Here is a 22054-nt window from a genome sequence, read left to right as displayed (position 1 = left end):
AGCATATAGTGTTTTATATATATATATATATATATATATATATATACATTTTGAATTGCCTTTTGACTCCTTTGGTAGTAAAATCTTTTTCAGGTATTTCAATGTTTATAGTGTTAAGAGCACTTCTATTATTCCCCTTTCTATTATTATACAGGGACAGCAGCTTGTAGTGTCCTGGTATTTTTATTATTATTATTATTATACATTGGGAGTGGTGGTGATGTCACAGTGATTTCACTTATATCTATAGTAGTAATACAGGGACATGACTGGGTGAAGTGAGGGGGATCTGGGAGCATCATAGTGACATCACTTAGATCTATAATTATAATAATAATTCAGGGACATGACTGGGGAGGTGAGGGGATCTGGGAGCATCACAGTGATATCACTTATATCTATAGTAATAATACAGGGACATGACTGGGGAGGTAAGGAGGTCTGGGAGAGTCACAGTGACATTACATATATATAGAGATTATACAGGGACATGACTGGGGAGGTGAGGGTATCTGGGAGCGTCACAGTGAGATCACTTATACCTCTAGTAATAAAACAGGGCCATGATTGGGGAGGTGAGGGGATCTGGAAGTGTCACAGTGACATCAGTTATATCTATAATAATACAGGGACATGACTGGGGAGGTGAGGGGATCTGGGAGCATCACTGTGACATCACTAATAGCTATAGTAATAATACAGGGGCATTACTGGGGAGGTAAGGGGATCTGGGAGCGTCACAGTGAGATCACTTATATCTCTAGTAATAATACAGGGGCATGACTGGGAAGGTGAGGGGATATGGGAATATCACAGTGAGATCACTTATATCTCTAGTAATAATACAGGGGCATTACTGGGGAGGTAAGGGGATCTGGGAGCGTCACAGTGAGATCACTTATATCTCTAGTAATAATACAGGGGCATGACTGGGAAGGTGAGGGGATATGGGAATATCACAGTGACTCACTTGTATCTATACTAATAATACAGGGACATGATTTGGGGAGTTGAGGGGATCAGGGAGCATCACAGTTACATAACTTATCTGTAGTAATAATACAGGGATACTGTTCACTCTAGAAATAATGTTAGGCATCTGAAAAGGGTTCGTGGACATGTAAAATGGGGTTTGTGGCCATAACACATAATTTAAGTGGGTGGTGCGGCCCACAGATGTTACTGCAGGGGTCGTGGGCGGCCGGCGGCTTCACTGTTGGAGACGTGCCCAGCACCTATGATGTGCTGGGCTTTCCCCAAGCTCTCCTACCATGAATGGATACCGTCCGAACGCGCACGTGCAAGACATCTTTACACGCTGAGAGGGCAGGAAGTGGACGGCAGTTTTAGCAGGGTGCCGCAGGAAGGGCAGAGTGGATTTTGCCCTTAAAAAATAGGGCAAGGTGCGGCGCCCTGCTAAAACAGCCTAGCTTGTACACTAAGGGACATGACTGGGAAGGTGAGGGGATCTCGGAGTGTTACAGTGACATTACATATCTAAAGTAATGATACAGGGACAAGATGGGAGCTGAGGGGATCTGGGAATGTCACACTAACATCATTTATATCTCTAGTAATAATCCATAGATTAGACTGGGGAGTTTAAGGGATCTGGAAACATCATCATCAATTTTTTTTTTCAGGGGACGTGTCTGGGTGATGACTGGAGAGGTGACTGCTGGGAATGGGACATTATACAGTAACACCGGGGGATGTGTCTGGGTGATGACTGGAGAGGTGACTGCTGGGAATGGGACATTATACAGTAACACCGGGGGACGTGTCTGGGTGATGACTGGAGAAGTGACTGCTGGGAATGGGACATTATACAGTAACACCAGGGGACGTGTCTGGGTGATGACTGTATCACTGTGTGTGTCAGGTTCCTATAAGGTGTCAGGATGTCACTGTCTATGTCTCCGTGCAGGAGGGTGAGTATATAGAGGAACACAGGGGTCTGTACAAGGACGTGATGATGGAGAATCACCGGCCCCTCACATCACTGGGTAAGAGGAGACTGTCATGTATTGTACAGGGGAGAGCAGGTATGGGGGCCCCCTATATAAACACGTCATCTGATAATCACATATATACACTGTACTCAGTCACTGTGTGTCTCCTACAGATGGGCCCAGTAACAGAGATACCCCAGAGAGATGTCCCCGTCCTCTGTATTCCCTGGACTGTACAGAGGAGAATCACAGGATCCCACAGGAGGATCAGGTAGGTGGGATTTAGGGTCTCACCCATATACCAAAGTGACTGTCACTATATGATCTGTAGAGGAGCTGTGTGTATTATACACTGATATTATACTGTTTCACCTCAGTTTAATCTAACACTATGCAAATGTCATTGTATTTTTTGGGTTATTTAGGAAGAACGTCTGTCTGATATAAAGGCAGAAGATATAGAGGGAGAAGAAGAGACGTATGTGACTGATATAAAGGCAGAAGATTTAGAGGGAGAAGAAGAGACGTATGTGACTAATATAAAGGCAGAAGATATAGAGGGAGAAGAAGAGACGTATGTGACTGATATAAAGGCAGAAGATTTAGAGGGAGAAGAAGAGACGTATGTGACTAATATAAAGGCAGAAGATATAGAGGGAGAAGAAGAGACGTATGTGACTGATATGAAGGCAGAAGATATAGAGGGAGAAGAAGAGACGTATGTGACTGATATAAAGGCAGAAGATACAGAAGGAGAAGAAGAGACGTATGTGACTGATATAAAGGCAGAAGATACAGAAGGAGAAGAAGAGATGTATGTGACTGATATAAAGGCAGAAGATATAGAGGGAGAAGAAAAGACGTATGTGACTGATAGAAAGGCAGAAGATATAGAGGGAGAAGAAGAGACATATGTGACTGATATGAAAGGAGAAGAGACGAATGTGACTGATATAAAGACAGAAAATATAGAGGGAGAAGAAGAGACGTATGTGACTGATATAAAGACAGAAGATATAGAGGAAGAAGACGAGACGTATGTGAGGGGTGATCAGCAGTGTAAGAAGGAGGAGATCCCTACAGATATCAGCACAGGTGAGTAATAAACACTTATTACAGAAGTCACATATTCTCATTGCTCAGTCACTACAGCAATCTCTTATCCTAAACCCTCCTCCGCCATCAGCCCTGTTCTCAGTTGGGTGTTTCTAACACAAGGCTATCCATGACAAATATCACATATAGAGAGATATTACACACAACACTATAATGTTATTAAAAGTAACAAGCAGAAGTTTATAATTAGCGATTATCTATAAATGTGTGTATATATATATATATATATATTTATATATGTATATAATTAGTATTGTTTTTTGTAGAGTGCCTAATTTATATGCATTTTGTTAGATGATGCAGGTATGAAATATTTCCTGCTATACTGAAATATAATTCGTATAAGATTCAGAAATAAAATGAAATTTGAATCTAGAACTTCAAGTAAAACAGAGTAAAAGCTTATCACAAGTACATATCTGTATAATCATAAGACAAGCGTTTTGCACTTGTTGTCACCCTTGCATGGGCTGGCTTGTTCTTATCCACTCCAATTCACTCTAAATCCAAATTGGGTGTCATCCAACGCGTTTCGTCAATAGTGACTTCTTCAGGGGTGTTTTCTGTTAAAGGCTTTATCCTCAAATATCAATTGTGTAGACTTGAAATAATTGTGTAACCTTCAGACGGTAATTGTGGACTTGTTCATGAGGAACACATTCCTAATTACTTGTGAATAATAGTTCCTGCTCTGTGCAGTTCTGAGGTTATGACTTTAGGCAATGTAATGGCCAGATCCAATATTGCTCAATCTAAGGTCTCCCAGTAGCCTTACTACATACATAAATGTGTCTTGCACTCAGTATTTTAACTAACAATAATAAACAGTGGAGTTTTAGTTCATGTATTGCTCAATGCATTTAAGCCTGCAGCCCCCGACAAGGGACCCCACTATACTGCAGGTGCTACTCTATTGCTAAAAATAATTACCAGAAAAACAGCTATCACATTAGTGTTAAACTTTAGGTATGCTCTCAGCGGTGGAACAGTGACCGAAAGGCTTGGATTGGTTTTCAGAGCACCAGTCTGACGTGCCACCACATCTCACGTTGCCCTCCAATTCACCAGATCTGGGACTGTTTGGCTGGGTCCGGCATTGTACTGTTGGTGCAGTTCCTGATGGGTTTGTAACGATTGGTGGTTGCTAGGCGCCCTAAATGCCTGTTGTCCCGATTTGTCATGATCTACTTTCGCCCACTGTTCCGCCGCTGAGATTCTTGGTGTCCATACTTCTTCCACTGTAGATGGATACTACTCACGGTCTACAATGGATCACCAACAAACAAATGCCGGTCTCGGCCAAAACCAATGGCTCCCTTTTGCCAGTTGCATCACGTGCACGACCCATGGTTTCATCTGAAAAAGAAACAATATCTCAACAAATTTGCATTGTATCAATACCTCAGACATTCACAATAATCATCCAGTAGTTTTAGTGTCGCCATCTACACGCATGTGCACGTCCTGTGTCGTTAATATACCTGGTGGAACCGTCCATGATGCCATCCGTCGCTCACTCCAGCGCATCAAATGACGTCATCTGACACGCGCTATGTCCGGGGATACGAGTGAACCTCATCCACGTGACCTATTGTAACCAATGAGGACGAAAGTATCAAGTAACCTGCCAACAAAACAGTGCAACAACACCGATCAAATTCTATCCTCTTAGATAGATATGTATATCTTTCTCTGGCAGGGTGTATAGGTTATCCACAGGATAACATTGGGATAATAAGATTTTAAACCTACCGGTAAATCTATTTCTCCTAGTCCGTAGAGGATGCTGGGGACTCCGTAAGGACCATGAGGCTTTTCCAAGGAGGAGGTGGAGCAAATGAGTGGTGTGTCCCCGTCGGTTGTGCCTACTCAGGAATGGATGGATATGTGGCATATGTTGAATGCAAGTGTGGCATCCTTACATAAGAGGCTTGATAAGGCTGAATTAGGGGGGATATCAGGGGGTCAATCCTCGGATTGGACTGACTCACAGGGCCCGTCGGGGTCTCAAAAGCGTCCCTTAACACAAGACACTACTACCGACACGGATTCTGATTCCAGTGTCGACTATGACGAAGTAAAATTGCACCCTAGGGTGACCAAAAGCATTCAGTGTATTATTGCGGCAATAAGGGATGTGTTGCATATTGTGGATGAACCCTCGGCCCCCGACACAAGGGTGCACATGTTTAAGGGAAAGAAACAGATTATTAACTTTCCCACATCTCATTAACTAAATGATTTCTTTGAAAAAGCTTGGGAGACTCCGGAAAAGAGACCGCAGATCCCCAAAATAATTTATATGGCATTCCCCTTCCCTAAACAGGACAGGGAGCGTTGGGAATCACCTCCCACTGTGGACAAGGCCCTGACGCGCTTGTCCAAGAAAGTGGCGCTACCGTCTCATGACACAGCTGCCCTTAAGGACCCTGCAGATCGCAGGCAAGAAACTACCTTAACGTGTATTTATTCTCATACTGGAGCAGTCCTTAGACTGACAATTGCGTCGGCATGGGTGTGTAGCGCGATTTCAGCTTAGACAGATGAGCTGACAGCTGATTTTGATAATATGGATAAGGATACTATATTCTTAACTCTAGCCCATATTAAAGACGCAGTCTTATTTATGAGGGATGCTTAAAGGGACATTGGATTGCTGGCTTCTAGGGCCAATGCCATGTCTATCTCAGCGAGACGATCCTTATGGACTCGCCAATGGACGGGTGATGCAGATTCCAAAAAACATATGGAAGTTCTACCCTATAAGGGAGATGTATTGTTTGGGGATGGGCTGACGGACCTGGTTTCCACAGCTACAGCAGGTAAATCAAACTTTTACCATTTATTCCCCAACAGCAAAAGAAAGTACCACCCTATCAGATGCAGTCCTTTCGGTCGCACAAGTCCAGAAGAGGTCGGAGATCCTCCTTCCTCGCCAGAGGTAAGGGCAGAGGCAAAAGAGCATCTGCTTCGGCAGCTGCCCAGGAACAAAAGTCCTCCCCGGCTACTCCAAAACCCACAGCATGACGCTGGTGCTCCCCTGAGGGAGTCCGCACCGGTGGGGGCACGTCTTCGACTTTTCAGCCAGGCCTGGGTCAGCTCAGACCTGAATCCTTGGGTGTTGGAAATAGTTTTCCAGGGTTACAAACTGGAATTCGAGGAGGTGGCCCCGCGCCGATTTTTCAAGTCGTCCCTACCAGCTTCCACATCGGAACGGGATGTAGTGTTAGCTGCAATTCATATGCTGTGTCTACAGCAAGTAATAATCAGGGTTTCCCTGACCAAGCAGGGAAGAGGTTACTACTCAACCCTCTTTGTGGTCCCGAAACCGGACGGTTCGGTCAGACCTGTTTTGAATCTGAAATCCCTAAACCTGTACATAAAAAGATTCAACTTCAAAATGGAATCACTCAGAGCGATAATAGCCAATATGGAGGAGGGGGAGTTTTTGGGGTCTCTGGACATAAAGCATGCGTACCTTCAAGTCCCCATATACCCCCCCACCAATCAGGAATACCTGAGATTCGCTGTACAGGATTGTCATTACCAATTTCAGACGTTGCCGTTTGGGCTTTCCACGGCTCCGAGGATTTTCACCAAGATAATGGAGGAATTGATGGTGGTCCTGCGCAAACATGGAGTCACAATTATCCCATACTTGGACGATCTCCTAATAAAAGCGAGATCCAGAGAGAAATTGCTGAGCAGTGTGGCGCTCTCTCTGAGAGTGCTCCAGCAACACGGTTGGATTCTGAATCTACCGAAGTCACAGTTGATTCCGACAACTCGACTAACGTTCCTAGGTATATACTGGATACGGATCAAATTAAGCTCTTCCTCCCACTGGAGAAAGCCCATGACATCCAGAACATGGTCAGAGACCTGCTAAAACGAAAAGGGTGTCAGTTCACCAATGCACTCGAGTTCTGGGAAAATAGTGGCGGCCTACGAGGCCATTCCCTTCGGAAGGTTCCATGCAAGGACTTTTCAATGGGACCTTCTGGACAAGTGGTCGGGGTCCCATCTGCACTTACATCGGAAAATAACTCTGTCCCCAGGGGCCAGAGTGTCTCTCCTGTGGTGGTTGCAAAGTACTCACCAGCTGGAGGGTCGCAGGTTCGGAATTCAGGATTGGATCCTGGTTACCACGGACGCGAGCCTCCGAGGATGGGGAGCAGTCACTCAAGGAAGACATTTTCAGGGACTGTGGTCAGACCAGGAGTCCTGTCTACACATCACTGTGTTGGAACTCAGGGCCATTTACAACGGCCTTCGACAAGCGGAGAGTCTTCTTCGAAACCTACCGGTTCTGATTCAATCAGACAATGTCACAGCAGTGGCTCATGTGAACCGCCAAGGCGGGACAAGAAGCAGAGTCGCGATGGCGGAAGCCACCAGGATTCTTCGCTGGGCGGAAAATCACGTAACCGCTCTGTCGGCTGTCTTCATTCAGAAGTCCCTGCCGGAAATCACCAAGACTGTAGTGAAGGGCACCGATCATGGGCTGGCAGTGTCTGTAGCTCCCAGACAAGCGGTTGGTTTCAGGAGGGCATGTGGCTATATTGCCAGTTTTGAAAATGACCACTTCTGGCAGGGAAGCCCAAATCTGAAAAAACTGGGCGGGTGAACCAGGTCAGTAATAAGGCAGGAGAGGAGAGGGTACTAGGATGCAGTGGCACAGGGTAGCGTATCTGGCTGCACAGGAACCCCACGTGTATGTCCTCTATATTTCACAGCTCCACCAGATTCACCCGTAGCACCATGGGTTAGGAGGAGAGGAGGAAATGCCGGAACAATGCTGGAGTGATGACATGCAATCGTTCCGTGTAGACCGATTTGAAAACCCACGGTGTTACCAGAGCGTCTACTGCTACTGCCTGAGGGTCCCGAGACCTGGTACAATACCTCCGAAGCTTTATGTTGAGGCGTGACGCCATCATGTCTGTTTGAGGAGTTCCCCAAAGACACGTTACGTCTGCAAAGACTTCTTGATGAAGTCCACACTCTCCTGGATGGAGATCGTATCTGCTGAGGAAGTCCGCTTCCCAGTTGTTCACTCCCGGAATGAAGATCGCCGACAGCGCCAGCGCGTGTCTTTCTGCCCAGAGGAGGATTCTTGTAACCTCTGACATTGCAGCCCTGCTCTTCGCTCCACCCTGCCTGTTTATGTAGGACACCGCTGTGACGTTGTCCAACTAAACCTGAATGGCTCGATCTTGCAGAAGATGAGCCGCTTGTAGAAGGCCATTGTATATGACCCTTAGTTCCAGAATTTTATTGGAAGGACCGATTCCTGGCTTGACCACTTTCCTTGGATGTTTTCCCCCTGGGTGACTGCTCCCAACCTTTGAGGCTTGCATCCGTGGTTAGAAAAATCCAATTCTGAATCCAGAACCTGCGGCCCTCGAGCAGGTGAGAAGTTTGCAGCCACCAGAGTAGTGAAATTCTGGCTTTCGGCGACAGGCATATCCGCTGGTGCATGTGAAGATGCGATCCCGACCACTTGTCCAGGAGATCCAGCTGGAAGAACCGTGCATGGAATCTTCCATAGTGTATTCCCCAGAAGGTGAATACACTGATGAACAGATACAGAGCTATCTTAACAGCAGTGTAGACCCTTGGGCACAGCAATGCACTTGGGCCCCTACCCATCCTCCAGCAGTAGGGGTGGGGGTGCTGTCAGCGGCAGCTTTGATGTCCCACGGGCGGTAGGGGGTGTTCTATTTTTTGCTCAGCATGTAGGACCTGTAGAAATAATTTCTGCTAATTACTCCTTTCCTGCACAGATGGGGCAGGAATGAGAACACTAAACTGTAGAAGGGGACATTGGGCTGAATGACGGGGCCCTGGTACATGACTTTCAGGTTGGTAGGGAATGTTTAATACGTAGGGGAGGGGTTGATAGTGGAGTGGGCTTAATATTCATAATTTTCTGCCCGGAGGGCAGCTTGCTTGACTGCAGATATCTCCAGTTCCTGGAAATAGATTTCTTAACTTTAATGGGATGCAAAAAACTAGAGTCCCAGGAGGTAATGGAGACTTGTGGATCAGAGTTCAGGAGCCAGAGCAATCCACCAACAAAAATATAAAACTGCATACCAGGCGTGTGGAGCTGGAGCAGAGACAAGCTGCTTGAAGGCTGATATCTCTGGTTCTGGGCATAGAAGAGACAAGCTGCCAGTGTTCACCAAAAGGGGAGAGTCCCAGCTTTTTGCGTATACCCTCAGAAAAAATCTAAGTTAGACAGAACCCGAGATATCTGGCTGGGAAGGACAATTAAATGGCTTGGATGGGGACCACTGTTTTGAAGTCAGATATCTCCGGTTCCCCAGTGCCGATTTTTCAAAAATCTGGTAACCTTGGAAAGAGGGGACCCTCAGCTATCAGCCTAGGGCCCTTTTACTCCTGGGGCCCTTTGGCAAGAGACCATTGAGCCCATACGAAAAGACGGCCCTGAACAGATACCCGGGGAGGTTTCAAGACATCCCTGACCATTGATTGGATCACCAACGCTTTCTCCATCGGTAGAAACACCCTCTGCACTTCTGTGTCAAGTATCGTCCCCAGGAAGGTCAGTCTCCTTGTCGGTTCCAAATGTGACTTTGGAAGGTTCAGGATCCACCCATGATCCCAGAGTAATTGAGTTGAGAGCGCAATACTCTGCAACAGCTTCTCCTTAGAAGATGCCTCTATCAGCAGATAATCCAGATATGGAATTATGTTCACTCCCTGTTTGCGTAGGAGGAGCATGATCTCCGCCATGACCTTGGTGAACACCCTAGGTGTTGTGGAGAGGCCAAATGGCAACGTCTGGAACTGATAGTGACAGTCCTGTAGTGCAAACCGTAGCTAGGCCTGGTGAGGTGGCCAGATCAGAATGTGAAGGTACGCATCCTTGATATCCAGGGATACTAGGAATTCCCCCTCCTCCAGACCTGAGATCACCACTCTCAGAGACTCCATCTTGAATTGGAAAACCCTCAAGTTAGGGGTTCCACAACTTCAGGTTCAATATAGGCCTTCCTAGCTGGTGGTGCTGCGGAGGGAAGAAATGTTGAATTACCCGCAGTCACCGTGGAAATCCACGCATCCAGTGCGTCCCCAAATAGTGCCTGACCTGTGAATGGCAGGTTCTCCACACTTTTCTTGGATACTGCATCCGCAGTCCATTGGTGTAGCCAGAGTCCTCTGCGTGCCGAGACAGCCATGGAAGTAGCAGGCCAATGTCCTTCATGGCCTCCACCATGAAACCTGCAGAATCCTGTAAAAACAAGTAAATTTCACTCCTATCCATAGTATCTCAGTCCTCTAGTAAGGTGCCTGACCACTTTACTATGGCTTCAGAAATCCACGCACAAGCAATAGTGGGCCTTAAAGCCACGCCTCTAGCTGTGTATAGTGATTTCAGCGTAGTTTCAATCTTGCGATCAGCCGGCTCATTTAAGGCGGTTGAACCAGCGACAGGTAAAACCACCTTTTTAGACAGCCTAGATACAGAAGCGTCTACTATAGGTGGGTTTTCCCACTTCTTCCTATTCTCTTCAGGGAAAGGCAAAGCAATGAGAATTCTTTTAGGGATCTTGAATTTTTTCTCTGTGTTTTCCCAGGAATTTTCAAACAAGGAGTTTAACTCCTTAGAAGCAGGGAAGGTAGGCGAGGACTTCTTATTTACTGTAAAATAAGATTCCTCTACTTGTTCCGGAACTTTCTTAGAAATATGCAAAACATCCCTAATGGCTTCAGTCATTAGCTGCACCCCTTTAGCAAGGGCTACATCCCCCCCGCCCTGCATATCCCCATCACCGTCCCCTGTATCAGTCGGTGTCAGTGACAGCTTGCATTATCTGAGCAAGTGTACGTTTTTTGGGGTATGTAGGTGGGGTTTTAGATGAAGTAGTGGGAGCTGAATATTTCATACCCACTACAGATTGTCTCAAAACCTGCGTCTCTTTCTCAGTATGTGACATCCTTGTTGAAATCTGGGATATCATTCCCCTTAAAGAATCCACCCATGGGGGTTCGGATTCAGAAGGCTGAGACAGCACATTGCAGTCCTGAGTACATGGAATAGACTCCTCAGGAGAAGATACACACTCTGCAGCACAGGACACAGAGTCCTTAGACATGGTAATGTGGATATACACACTTACACACACACACACACACACACACACACACAGGAAAATGTCAGACACAGTTTCCCCCAGAGTACCTTCAGAGAGTCACAGAGTATAAGGAGCCAGCCACACAGCGCCCCTGTAGGCAGTTATTATGATAAAAGCCCGGCGCTGACTAACTAACCTTAATATGGATGGCAGCGCTCCCTGTCAGTGTCCTAGTTCCTATCATCTGCAGGGAGAAAATGGCGCTGGTGAGTGCTGGATCCGCTCTGAGAGGAAGCCCCGTCCCTTGTAATGGCGTGCGGCTTCCCGCACTAATTGTTTATACTGGCCTGAGGGTTTTAGTGATAACAGCGGGATTAGCCCCTGTTATCTGCGTGACCAGTGGAGGGTTTATCCGTGCTGGCTCAGGACGCTCCTCAAAGCGCCTACACTGTGTGTTGCTGAGCCTTCCTGGAGCGCAGCCTGTCAGAGCTACGCTCCCACCCTTGTGCCGCCATACCCTGCCGCTAACTGAGACGCTGGCGCTGCACTCACCACTTTTCTTTCTTCTGGCTCTGTTAGGGGTTGGCGGCCGTGCTGCGGTAGTGAGCAGTCGCCTCATGGTCTTGCGATCAGCACCCTCAGGAGCTCAGTGTCCTGTCAGCGGACTAGGGAACCATTAACTCTTCAGGAAGTTGGTTCCTATTCCCGACCCCCCCTAAGTCCCATGAAGCAGGGAGGCTGTTGCCAGGAGCCTTCCTGTAACCTAACTAACTCTAGAAAATACAAAACTTAGAAAACTCCTAGGAGCTCCCATAGCTGTGACCGGCTCCTCCGGGCACATTTTCTAAACTGAGTCTGGTAGGAGGGGCATAGAGGGAGGGGCCAGCCCACACTATTAAACTCTTAAAGTGCCAGTGGCTCCCAAAGGGCCCGTCTATACCCCATGGTACTAAATGTACCCCCGCATTCTCTAGGACGTAAGAGAAAGTAGATTATAACCTAGCAGATGATGATTACAGGGTATTATATGGTGTATTGCATGTAAAGTACCTTGTACCACACCTACTCTGCTGTAGCAATATACCTTATATAGGGGTGAGTAACACATGTACAGGCTTACCAGCGTATGAGCACACACATAAAGGAATGCTACCTTACCAATGCTTCTAGGAGTAACGTTAGGAGACATTACTCTGATCCATCAGCTCATATGACTGATGTTATTGTTCATCTAGAATCTCCAATTCATACGATATGTTCCCCAGCCATTGTTTTACATTGGTGCTGACATAGGACCTGGCGAGTGACTACATCTCCATTTATACTTCATGGTTAGTTACCAGTACAAGAGAGAGATATATCTAAGTCTTATTAGAATTTCTCTAACGTCCTAGTGGATGCTGGGGACTCCGTAAGGACCATGGGGAATAGACGGGCTCCGCAGGAGACTGGGCTCTCTAAGAAAGATTTAGTACTACTGGTGTGCACTGGCTCCTCCCTCTATGCCCCTCCTCCAGACCTCAGTTAGAATCTGTGCCCGGCCAGAGCTGGGTGCTTTTACTGGGCTCTCCTGAGCTTACTAGTAAAGAAAGTATTTTGTTAGGTTTTTTATTTTTAGAGAGCTTTTGCTGGCAACAGACTCTCTGCTACGTGGGACTGAGGGGAGAGAAGCAAACCTACTAACTGCGGCTAGGTTGCGCTTCTTAGGCTACTGGACACCATTAGCTCCAGAGGGATCGAACACAGGAACCTAACCTTGGTTGTCCGTTCCCGGAGCCGCGCCACCATCCCCCTCGCAGAGCCAGAAGACAGAAGCCGGTGGGTTGAAGCAAGAAGACGTCAAAATTGGCGGCAGAAGACTCCTGTCTTCATATGAGGTAGTGCACAGCACTGCAGCTGTGCGCCATTGCACCCACACTAACCCACACACTCCAGTCACTGTAGGGTGCAGGGGGCAGGGGGGGGCGCCCTGGGCAGCAATTGAGTACCTCCTGGCAAAAGCAGCATTTATACAGCTGGGCACTGTAATATGCATGAGCCCCTGCCATTAATTTTACACAAAATCGCGGGACAGAAGCCCGCCGCTGAGGGGGCGGGGCCTTCTTCCTCAGCACTCACCAGCGCCAATTTCTCTCCACAGCTCCGCTGAGAGGAAGCTCCCCAGGCTCTCCCCTGCAGACTCACGGTAGAAAAGAGAGGGGGGGGGCACATAAATTTAGCGCTTTAATCATATATACAGCAGCTACTGGGTAAACAATAAGTTACTGTGTGATTCCTGGGTCATATAGCGCTGGGGTGTGTGCTGGCATACTCTCTCTGTGTCTCTCCAAAGGGCCTTGAGGGGGTTCTGTCCTCATATAGAGCATCCCCTGTGTGTGTGGTGTGTCGGTACGTGTGTGTCGACATGTTTGACGAGGAGGGCTATGTGGAGGCAGAGCAAGTGCAGATGAATGACGTGTCTCCGCCGCCGGCGCCGACACCCGATTGGATGGATATGTGGAAGATGTTAAATAATAATGTAAACTCCTTGCATAAAAGGTTGGATAAAGCTGATGCTTTGGGACAGTCAGGGTCTCAGCCCATGCCTGATCCTACAGCGCAGAGACCGTCAGGGTCTCAAAAGCGCCCACTATCCAAAATTGTTGACACAGATATCGACACGGATTCTGACTCCAGTGTCGATGACGATGATGCAAAATTGCAGCCTAAAATGGCTAAAGCCATCCGCTACATGATTATAGCAATGAAGGATGTATTGCACATATCAGAGGAAAACCCTGTCCCTGACAAGAGGGATTATATGTATGGGGAGAAAAAGCAAGAAGTGACTTTTCCCCCTTCACATGAGTTAAATGAATTATGTGAAAAAGTGTGGGATTCCCCCGATAGGAAAGTGCTGATTTCCAAAAGGTTACTTATGGCGTATCCTTTCCCGCCAATGGACAGGATGCGCTGGTAATCCGCCCCTAGGGTAGAATTAGCTCTGACACTCTTATCTAAGAAGGTGGCCCTGCCGTCACAGGATACGGCCGTCCTAAAGGATCCTGCAGATAGGAAGCAGGAAAGTATCCTGAAATCTGTTTATACACATTCTTGTACTCTACTGAGGCCGGCGATTGCGTCGGCCTGGATGTGTAGTGCTGTAGCAGAATGGACAGATAATCTGTTTGAGGAGCTGGATACTTTAGACAAGGATACCATTTTACTGACCCTGAGGCATATAAAATACGCTGTCCTATATATGAGGGATGCCCAGAGGGACATTTGCCTACTGGGCTCTAGAATAAATGCAATGTCAATTTCTGCCAGAAGGGTCCTGTGGACTCGGCAATGGACAGGTGATGCCGACTCCAAAAAGCACATGGAGGTTTTGCCTCACAAGGGTGAGGAATTGTTTGGGGACGGTCTCTCGGACCTAGTTTCCACAGCTACGGCTGGGAAGTCAAATTTTTTGCCATATATTCCCTCACAGCCTAAGAAAGCACCGTATTACCAAATGCAGTCCTTTCGATCACAAAGAAGCAAAAAGGTCAGAGGTGCGTCCTTTCTTGCTAGAGGCAGGGGTAGAGGAAAGAAGCTGCACCATACAGCTAGTTCCCAGGAGCAGAAGTCCTCCCCGGCTTCCACTAAATCCACCGCATTACGCTGGGGCTCCACAGGTGGAGCCAGGAGCGGTGAAGGCGCGTCTCTGACATTTCAGCCACCAGTGGGTTCGCTCACAGGTGGATCCCTGGGCTATACAGATTGTGTCTCAGGGATATAAGATGGAATTCGAAGTGACGCCCCCTCACCGTTACCTCAAATCGCCCCTGCCAGCTTCCCCCATTGAAAGGGAAGTAGTGTTAGCGGCAATTTACAAGTTATATCTCCAGCAGGTGGTGGTAAAGGTTCCCCTCCTTCAACAGGGAAGGGGATACTGTTCCACAATGTTTGTGGTACCGTAACCGGACAGTTCAGTCAGACCCATATTGAATTTAAAGTCCCTGAACATTTATCTGAAAAGATTCAATTTCAAAATGGAATCGTTCAGTGCGGTCATTGCAAGCCTGGAAGAGGGGGATTTTATGGTGTCTCTGGACATCAAGGATGCTTACTTGCATGTCCCCATTTATCCACCTCATCAGGAGTACCTCAGATTTGTGGTAGAGGACTGTCATTACCAATTCCAGACGTTGCCGTTTGGGCTCTCCACGGCACCGAGAATATTTACCAAGGTAATGGCGGAAATTATGGTGATCCTGAGAAAACAAGGAGTCACAGTTATCCCAAACTTAGACGATCTCCTCATAAAGACGAGATCCAGGGAGCAGTTGCTGATCAGCGTAACACACACTCAGGAAGTGTTGCGACAGCACGGCTGGATTCTGAATATCCCAAAGTCGCAGCTGATTCCTACGACGTGTCTGCCCTTTCTGGGCATGATTCTGGACACAGACCAGAAGAAGATGCTTCTCCCAGCGGAGAAGGCTCAGGAGCTCGTGACTCTAGTCAGAGACCTCTTAAAACCAAAACAGGTATCGGTGCATCACTATACGAGAGTCCTGGAAAAGATGGTGGCGTCATACGAAGCCATTTCATTCGGCAGGTTCCATGCGAGGGCCTTTCAGTGGGATCTGTTGGGCAAGTGGTCCGGATCGCATCTTCAGATGCATCAGCTGATCACCCTATCCCCCAGAGCCAGGGTGTCTCTTCTGTGGTGGCTGCAGAGTGCTCACCTTCTCGAGGGCCGCAGGTTCGGCATACAGGACTGGGTCCTGGTGACCACGGATGTGAGCCTCCGAGGATGGGGGGCAGTCACTCAGGGAAGAAACTTTCAAGGGTTGTGGTCAAGTCAGGAGGCTTGTCTGCACATAAATATCCTGGAACTAAGGGCCATATACAACGCTCTGAGTCAAGCGGAACCTCTGCTTCGTAACTAACCGGTGCTGATTCAGTCAGACAACATCACTGCAGTGGCTCATGTAAACCGCCAGGGCGGCACAAGAAGCCGAGTAGCGATGGCGGAAGCCACCAGGATTCTTCGTTGGGCGGAGAATCACGTGCAAGCACTGTCAGCAGTGTTCAGTCCGGGAGGGGACGACTGGGAAGCAGACTTCCTCAGCAGGCACGACCTCCACCCGGGAGAGTTAGGACTTCATCAAGAAGTCTTCACTCAGATTGCAAATCGATGGGAACTGCCACAGGTGGACATGATGGCATCCCATCTCAACAAAAAGCTACAAAGGTATTGCGCCAGGTCAAGAGACCATCAGGCGATGGCTGTGGACGCACTAGTAACACCGTGAGTGTTCCAGTCGGTCTATGTGTTTCCTCCTCTTCCTCTCATACCCAAGGTGCTATGAATCGTAAGAAAAAGAGGAGTGAGAACAATTGTTCTCATTGTTCCGGATTGGCCAAGAAGGACTTGGTACCCGGAACTGCAAGAAATGCTCACAGAGGACCCATGGCCTCTGCCTCTCAGACAGGACCTGCTGCAGCAGGGGCCCTGTCTGTTCCAAGACTTACCGCGGCTGCGTTTGACGGCATGGTGGTTGAACGCAGGATTCTAGCAGAAAAAGGCATTCCGGATGAAGTTATTCCTATGCTGATAAAGGCTAGGAAGGACGTGACGGCAAAACACTATCACTGTATATGGCAAAAATATGTTACCTGGTGTGGGGCCAGGAAGGCCCCTACAGAGGAATTCCAGCTTGGCCGGTTCCTGCACTTCCTACAGTCTGGAGTGACTATGTGCTTGAAGTTGGGATCTATAAAGGTCCAGATTCCTGAAATCCCACTGGTTTGAGCCACTTAAGACCGTGGAGCTGAAGTATCTCACGTGGAAAGTGGTCATGCTATTGGCCTTAGCTTCGGCTAGGCGTGTGTCAGAATTGGCGGCTTTGTCATGTAAAAGCCCCTATCTGGTTTTCCATATGGACAGGGCAGAATTGCGGACTCGTCCGCAATTTCTGCCGAAGGTGGTGTCATCTTTTCATTTGAACCAACCCATTGTGGTGCCTGCGGCTACTCGTGACTTGGAGGATTCCAAGTTGCTTGATGTAGTCAGGGCTTTGAAGATCTATGTAACCAGGACTGCTGGAGTCAGGAAAACTGACTCGCTGTTTATCCTGTATGCATCCAACAAGCTGGGTGCTCCGGCTTCAAAGCAAACCATTGCTCGCTGGATCTGTAACACGATTCAGCAGGCTCATTCTGCGGCTGGATTGCCGCATCAAAAATCTGTGAAAGCCCACTCTGTGAAAGCTTACTCCACAAGGGGTCTCGGCATTACAGCTTTGCCCCCCAGCTACTTGGTCGGATTCAAACACATTTGCTAATTTCTACAAGTTTGATACCCTGGCTGAGGAGGACCTTGTGTTTGCCCATTCGGTGCTGCAGAGTCATCCGCACTCTCCCGCCCGTTTGGAAGCTTTGGTAAAATCCCCATGGTCCTTACGGAGTCCCCAGCATCCAAGAGGACGTTAGAGAAAATAAGATTTTACTCACTGGTAAATCTATTTTTCGTAGTCCGTAGTAGATGCTGGGCGCTCGTCCCAAGTGCGGACTTTCTGCAATACGTGTATATAGTTATTGCTTAATAAAGGGTTATGTTATGTTGGCATCCATTGTTTGATGCTCTGTTGTTGTTCATACTGTTGACTAGGTAAGTTTATCACAAGTTATACGGTATGATTGGTTTGGCTGGTATGAGTCTTACCCTGGATTCCAAAATCCTTTCCTCGTAATGTCAGCTCTTCCGGGCACAGTTTCCTTAACTGAGGTCTGGAGGAGGGGCATAGAGGGAGGAGCCAGTGCACACCAGTAGTACTAAATCTTTCCTACAGTGCCCAGTCTCCTGCGGAGCCCGTCTATTCCCCATGGTCCTTACGGGGTCCCCAGCATCCACTACGGACTACGAGAAATAGATTTACCTGTGAGTAAAATCTTATTATTACATTTGTTATTGTGAGTGTTCTCAGGAGGGTGGACACAATGATAGTCTGAGACACAGTATTATAAAGCCTTCATTAAAAGTTATGTTTTATTATACACACACATTTACAATTAAGTGTCCCAGAGAGTCGTCTTCTATTGTTTACAAGATTAATATTGTTACAGAAAATGTCACATTTCCATAATGTATTTTATTTCCAGCAGATGGACACACAAGCTGGAATATCTCAGAAGGACATCTAATGTTATCCTTGGATTGTGACATTAAAGATAATGACAGTAGACAGGATTCTCCAGGAGCTAACCCCATTACCCTAATTATACATCCAGCTCTATCAGCTGGTCCCCCTGATCCTGCAAAATATTCTCCTGATCACTCTGATATTGGTGCATCTGTTACAGCTCTGAGAGTAGATACATTGTTTCCATGTTCTATAGATGCCAAATGTTTTACACAGAACACAAAGCCTATTAACCCACACACAGGTAAGGCAGGTGAAAGGCCACTGATATGTCCGGAGTGTGAGAAATGTTTTACATACAAATCAGATCTTGTTATACATCAGAAAAGTCACACAGGTGAGAAGGCATTTCCGTGTTCTGAGTGTGGGAAATGTTTTGCACGGAAATCACGTCTTGTTAGACATCAGAGAAGTCACACAGGTGAGAAGCCATTTCCATGTTCTGAGTGTGGGAAATGTTTTACACAGAAATCAGATCTTGTTAAACATCAGAGAAGTCACACAGGTGAGAAGCCATTTCCATGTTCTGAGTGTGGGAAATGTTTTACACGGAAATCAGATCTTATTATACATCACAGAACTCACACAGGTGAGAGGCCATTTCCATGTTCTGAGTGTGGGAAATGTTTTGCACAGAAATCAGATCTTGTTAAACATCAGAGAAGTCACACAGGTGAGAAGCCATTTCCATGTTCTGAGTGTGGGATATGTTTTGCACACATATCAAATCTTGTTATACATGAGAGAAGTCACACCCGTGAGAAGCCATTTTCTTGCTCTGAGTGCAGGAAAAGTTTTACCTGGAAATCCCTACTTGTTATACATCAGAGAAGTCACACAGGTGAGAAGCCTTTTCCATGTTCTGAGTGTGGGAAATGTTTTGCACTGAAATCAGATCTTGTTAAGCATCAGAGAAGTCACACAGGTGAGAGGCCATTTCCATGTTCTGAGTGTGGGAAATGTTTTGCACACAAATCAGATCTTGTTAGACATAACAGAAGTCACACAGGTGAGAAGCCATTTCCATGTTCTGAGTGTGGGAAATGTTTTACACAGAAATCACAACTTGTTATACATCAGAGAAGTCACACAGGTGAGAAGCCTTTTCCATGTTCTGAGTGTGGGAAATGTTTTGCACACAAAACCGTTCTTGTTAGACATAACAGAAGTCACACAGGTGAGAAGCCATTTCCATGTTCTGAGTGTGGGAAATGTTTTACACGAAAATCAGTTCTTGTTATACATCAGAGAAGTCACACAGGTGAGGCCATTTATATACTCTGAGAAATAAATCAGCTCTTGTTGCACACAATAGACATCACTCAGTTGAGGAACCATTTTAATCTTCTGGAGTATACTCATCATTGCCTTGCGTTGTTCTTCAAGGTTCTTATCCTATCTCCTATGCTTTTTGCAATATACATGCTACCACTGGGTATAATAATCAGATGTCATGTCCTCATCTACCACTGCTATGCAGATGACCTGTCTTTTGCTCCGGGTACTGAGAACCCAGTACCAATCCTAAATGGTTGTCTAGCTGAGCTCCAGGTGTGGGTGATGCCAGTTGGCTGTGACTCAGTCCTGGTGAAACAGGTCCTTTTGATAGAAGCTCACCAACAAAGTACAGGGCTACAGCTCAGCTTTGCCTACCAACCAGAATTACGCTTGGGGGTTCAGAGTTACAAAATGCTGATCATGGGGGTGATTCCGAGTTGTTAGCTCGCTAGCTGATTGTAGCAGCATTGCACACGCTAGGCCGCTGCCCTCTGGGAGTGTATCTTTGCTTAGCAGAATTATGAACGAAAGATTAGAATAGCGAATAGAAAATTCTTAGCAGTTTCTGAGTAGCTCAAGACTTACTCCTACACTAAGATCAGCTGAGGCCATTTCGTTCCTGGTTTGACGTCACAAACATGCCCTGCGTTCGGCCAGGCACTCCCCTGTTTCTCCAGACACACCCGCTTTTTATCCTGGCACGCCTGCGTTTTTCTGCACACTTCCAGGAAACGGTCCGTTTTTGGCCAGAAACACCCACTTCCTGTCACTCACACTCCGATCACTTCAACGCTGAAAATTCTTCGTTCTGCCGTGAGTAAATCTACAAAGTTTTGAACTAAAATACTTGTCACACTGCTCATTTTCGCATTAATTGCTCCGTTGCTAAAATCGGCAACAAGCGAACAACTCGGACTGACCCCCCATATGCGGAATCTTGGTGTCCTGGATGGTGGAGTGACACTTAGACATCAGGTATCAGCCACAATCAGATCCTCATCTGAGGAACAGAGCCAGACTCCAGCACTTTATTCCCTCAGAAGATCTACCTACAGTCATACATGCACTTTTATCATCACACTTAGACTACTGCAATGTCCTCTACCTGGGTCTCCCAGCAAAAGAATTGCATCGGTTGTAGCTTGTACAGAATGCAGCAGTCAGGCTGTTACCTAATCAGCCCGTTCCTGCCACATAATACCCATTCTCTGCTCCCTTCACCGGCTGCCTGTAAGATTGTGACTCTATTACATAATCTTACTGACTCTCCCAGCCCTACATGACCAGGGTCCATGGTACCAGATGCAGCTTCTGCCTCCTTACTGTCCTACTTGCTTCCATCTGCAGATGGACTGTTACCAGCTGTACCAAGAAACTCCAAGCAGTGCTGAGATGTCAGGGGGGGGGGGGACAGGGTGGGTGGCAGTAGTGCTGTGGCGGAGGCTGCCGGAGGCACTGTCTGTGGGTAATATTGTCCCCAAGCAGCGCTAAGGTGTCAGAGGGGAGACAGGGTAGTGGCAGTAGTGGGGGAGGACAGGGTGGGTGGCAGTAGTGGGGCGAGACAGGGCGGGTGGCAGTAGTGGAAAGAGGGTGGATGGTCACAGTGCAGTACCAGCGGCTGATGGAGGCAGTAAAGAGGTGTATGGGTCACGCACAGAACCAGTTGATAATTAGCAATAAAGGTAATGTCAAAGCGCTATGAGGGGAAGGGGGAGATACCAGTATGTTTACAGCTCTTTTTTGAACTAATGAGATGAGTGGAATATTTATTTTTTTAAGCAGTATGTTTGGATTCCATATATATGCCTTCTGGGGTGTCCTCAGCAGGTAGTTATAAGCTAGCTTTCCCTATCTATACCTTGCTGTAGTGGTGACTTCTGGCTCCCGTGGCTGGTTTCCAAGCTCCTGCTTCACTGTATTCACGGCCAAATTGCGGGTTACGAAGCACTTCCGGTCGCGGCAATGACGTACTTCCGGTCACACGGACCAACGCGTTTCATGCCTCAGCACTTAGTCATGGACTAAGTGCTGAGGCATGAAACGCGTTGGACCGTGTGAAACCAGCCACGGGAACAAGAAGTCACTACAGCAAGGTATAGATAGGGAAAGCTAGCTTATAACTACCTGCTGAGGACACCCCAGAAGGCATATATATGGAATTCAAACATACTGCTTAAAAAATAAATATTCCGGACACTCATTAATTCAAAAAAGAGCTGTAAACATACTGGTATCTCCCCCTTCCCCTCATAGCGCTTTGACATAACCTTTATTGCTAATTTTTAAACAAAAAGTCGAAGCAGCTCACATATACAGGCGCAGAACTGGGAAGTTTCTATACCCCAGTTGATAATTAGACCTAATGATGATTCTGCTTCCTTATTTCTAATTAATCCCTTGTATGTGTTACTGTTATTTGCTGTGTCAG

General features: G+C 47.0%; 2 protein-coding genes across 3 annotated transcripts in view; one reads left to right on the top strand and one right to left on the bottom strand.

Annotated features, from left to right (window-relative positions):
- The window catches only part of LOC134984379 (zinc finger protein 585A-like), a 290470-nt gene that overhangs the window by 196323 nt on the left and 72093 nt on the right, over window positions 1–22054 (bottom strand). The gene's annotated exons all lie outside the window — the stretch shown is intronic.
- LOC134984377 (zinc finger protein ZFP2-like) lies at window positions 1930–21043 on the top strand. 2 transcript variants are annotated; one of them, XM_063949973.1, is made up of 4 exons: window positions 1930–2006; window positions 2126–2223; window positions 2378–3047; window positions 18311–21043. In XM_063949973.1, the coding sequence occupies exons 1-4, from the start codon at window positions 1973–1975 to the stop codon at window positions 19630–19632; spliced, it is 2124 nt and encodes a 707-aa protein (XP_063806043.1). In that variant the 5' UTR covers window positions 1930–1972; the 3' UTR covers window positions 19633–21043. The 2 variants fall into 2 exon arrangements, with proteins under 2 accessions (XP_063806043.1, XP_063806042.1); XM_063949972.1 differs by having other exon boundaries at window positions 18308–21043.

The sequence above is a fragment of the Pseudophryne corroboree genome (genome assembly GCF_028390025.1).
Source record: "Pseudophryne corroboree isolate aPseCor3 chromosome 3 unlocalized genomic scaffold, aPseCor3.hap2 SUPER_3_unloc_5, whole genome shotgun sequence".
Lineage (NCBI taxonomy): Eukaryota > Metazoa > Chordata > Amphibia > Anura > Myobatrachidae > Pseudophryne > Pseudophryne corroboree.
This window is presented reverse-complemented; position numbering and strand designations above follow the sequence as displayed.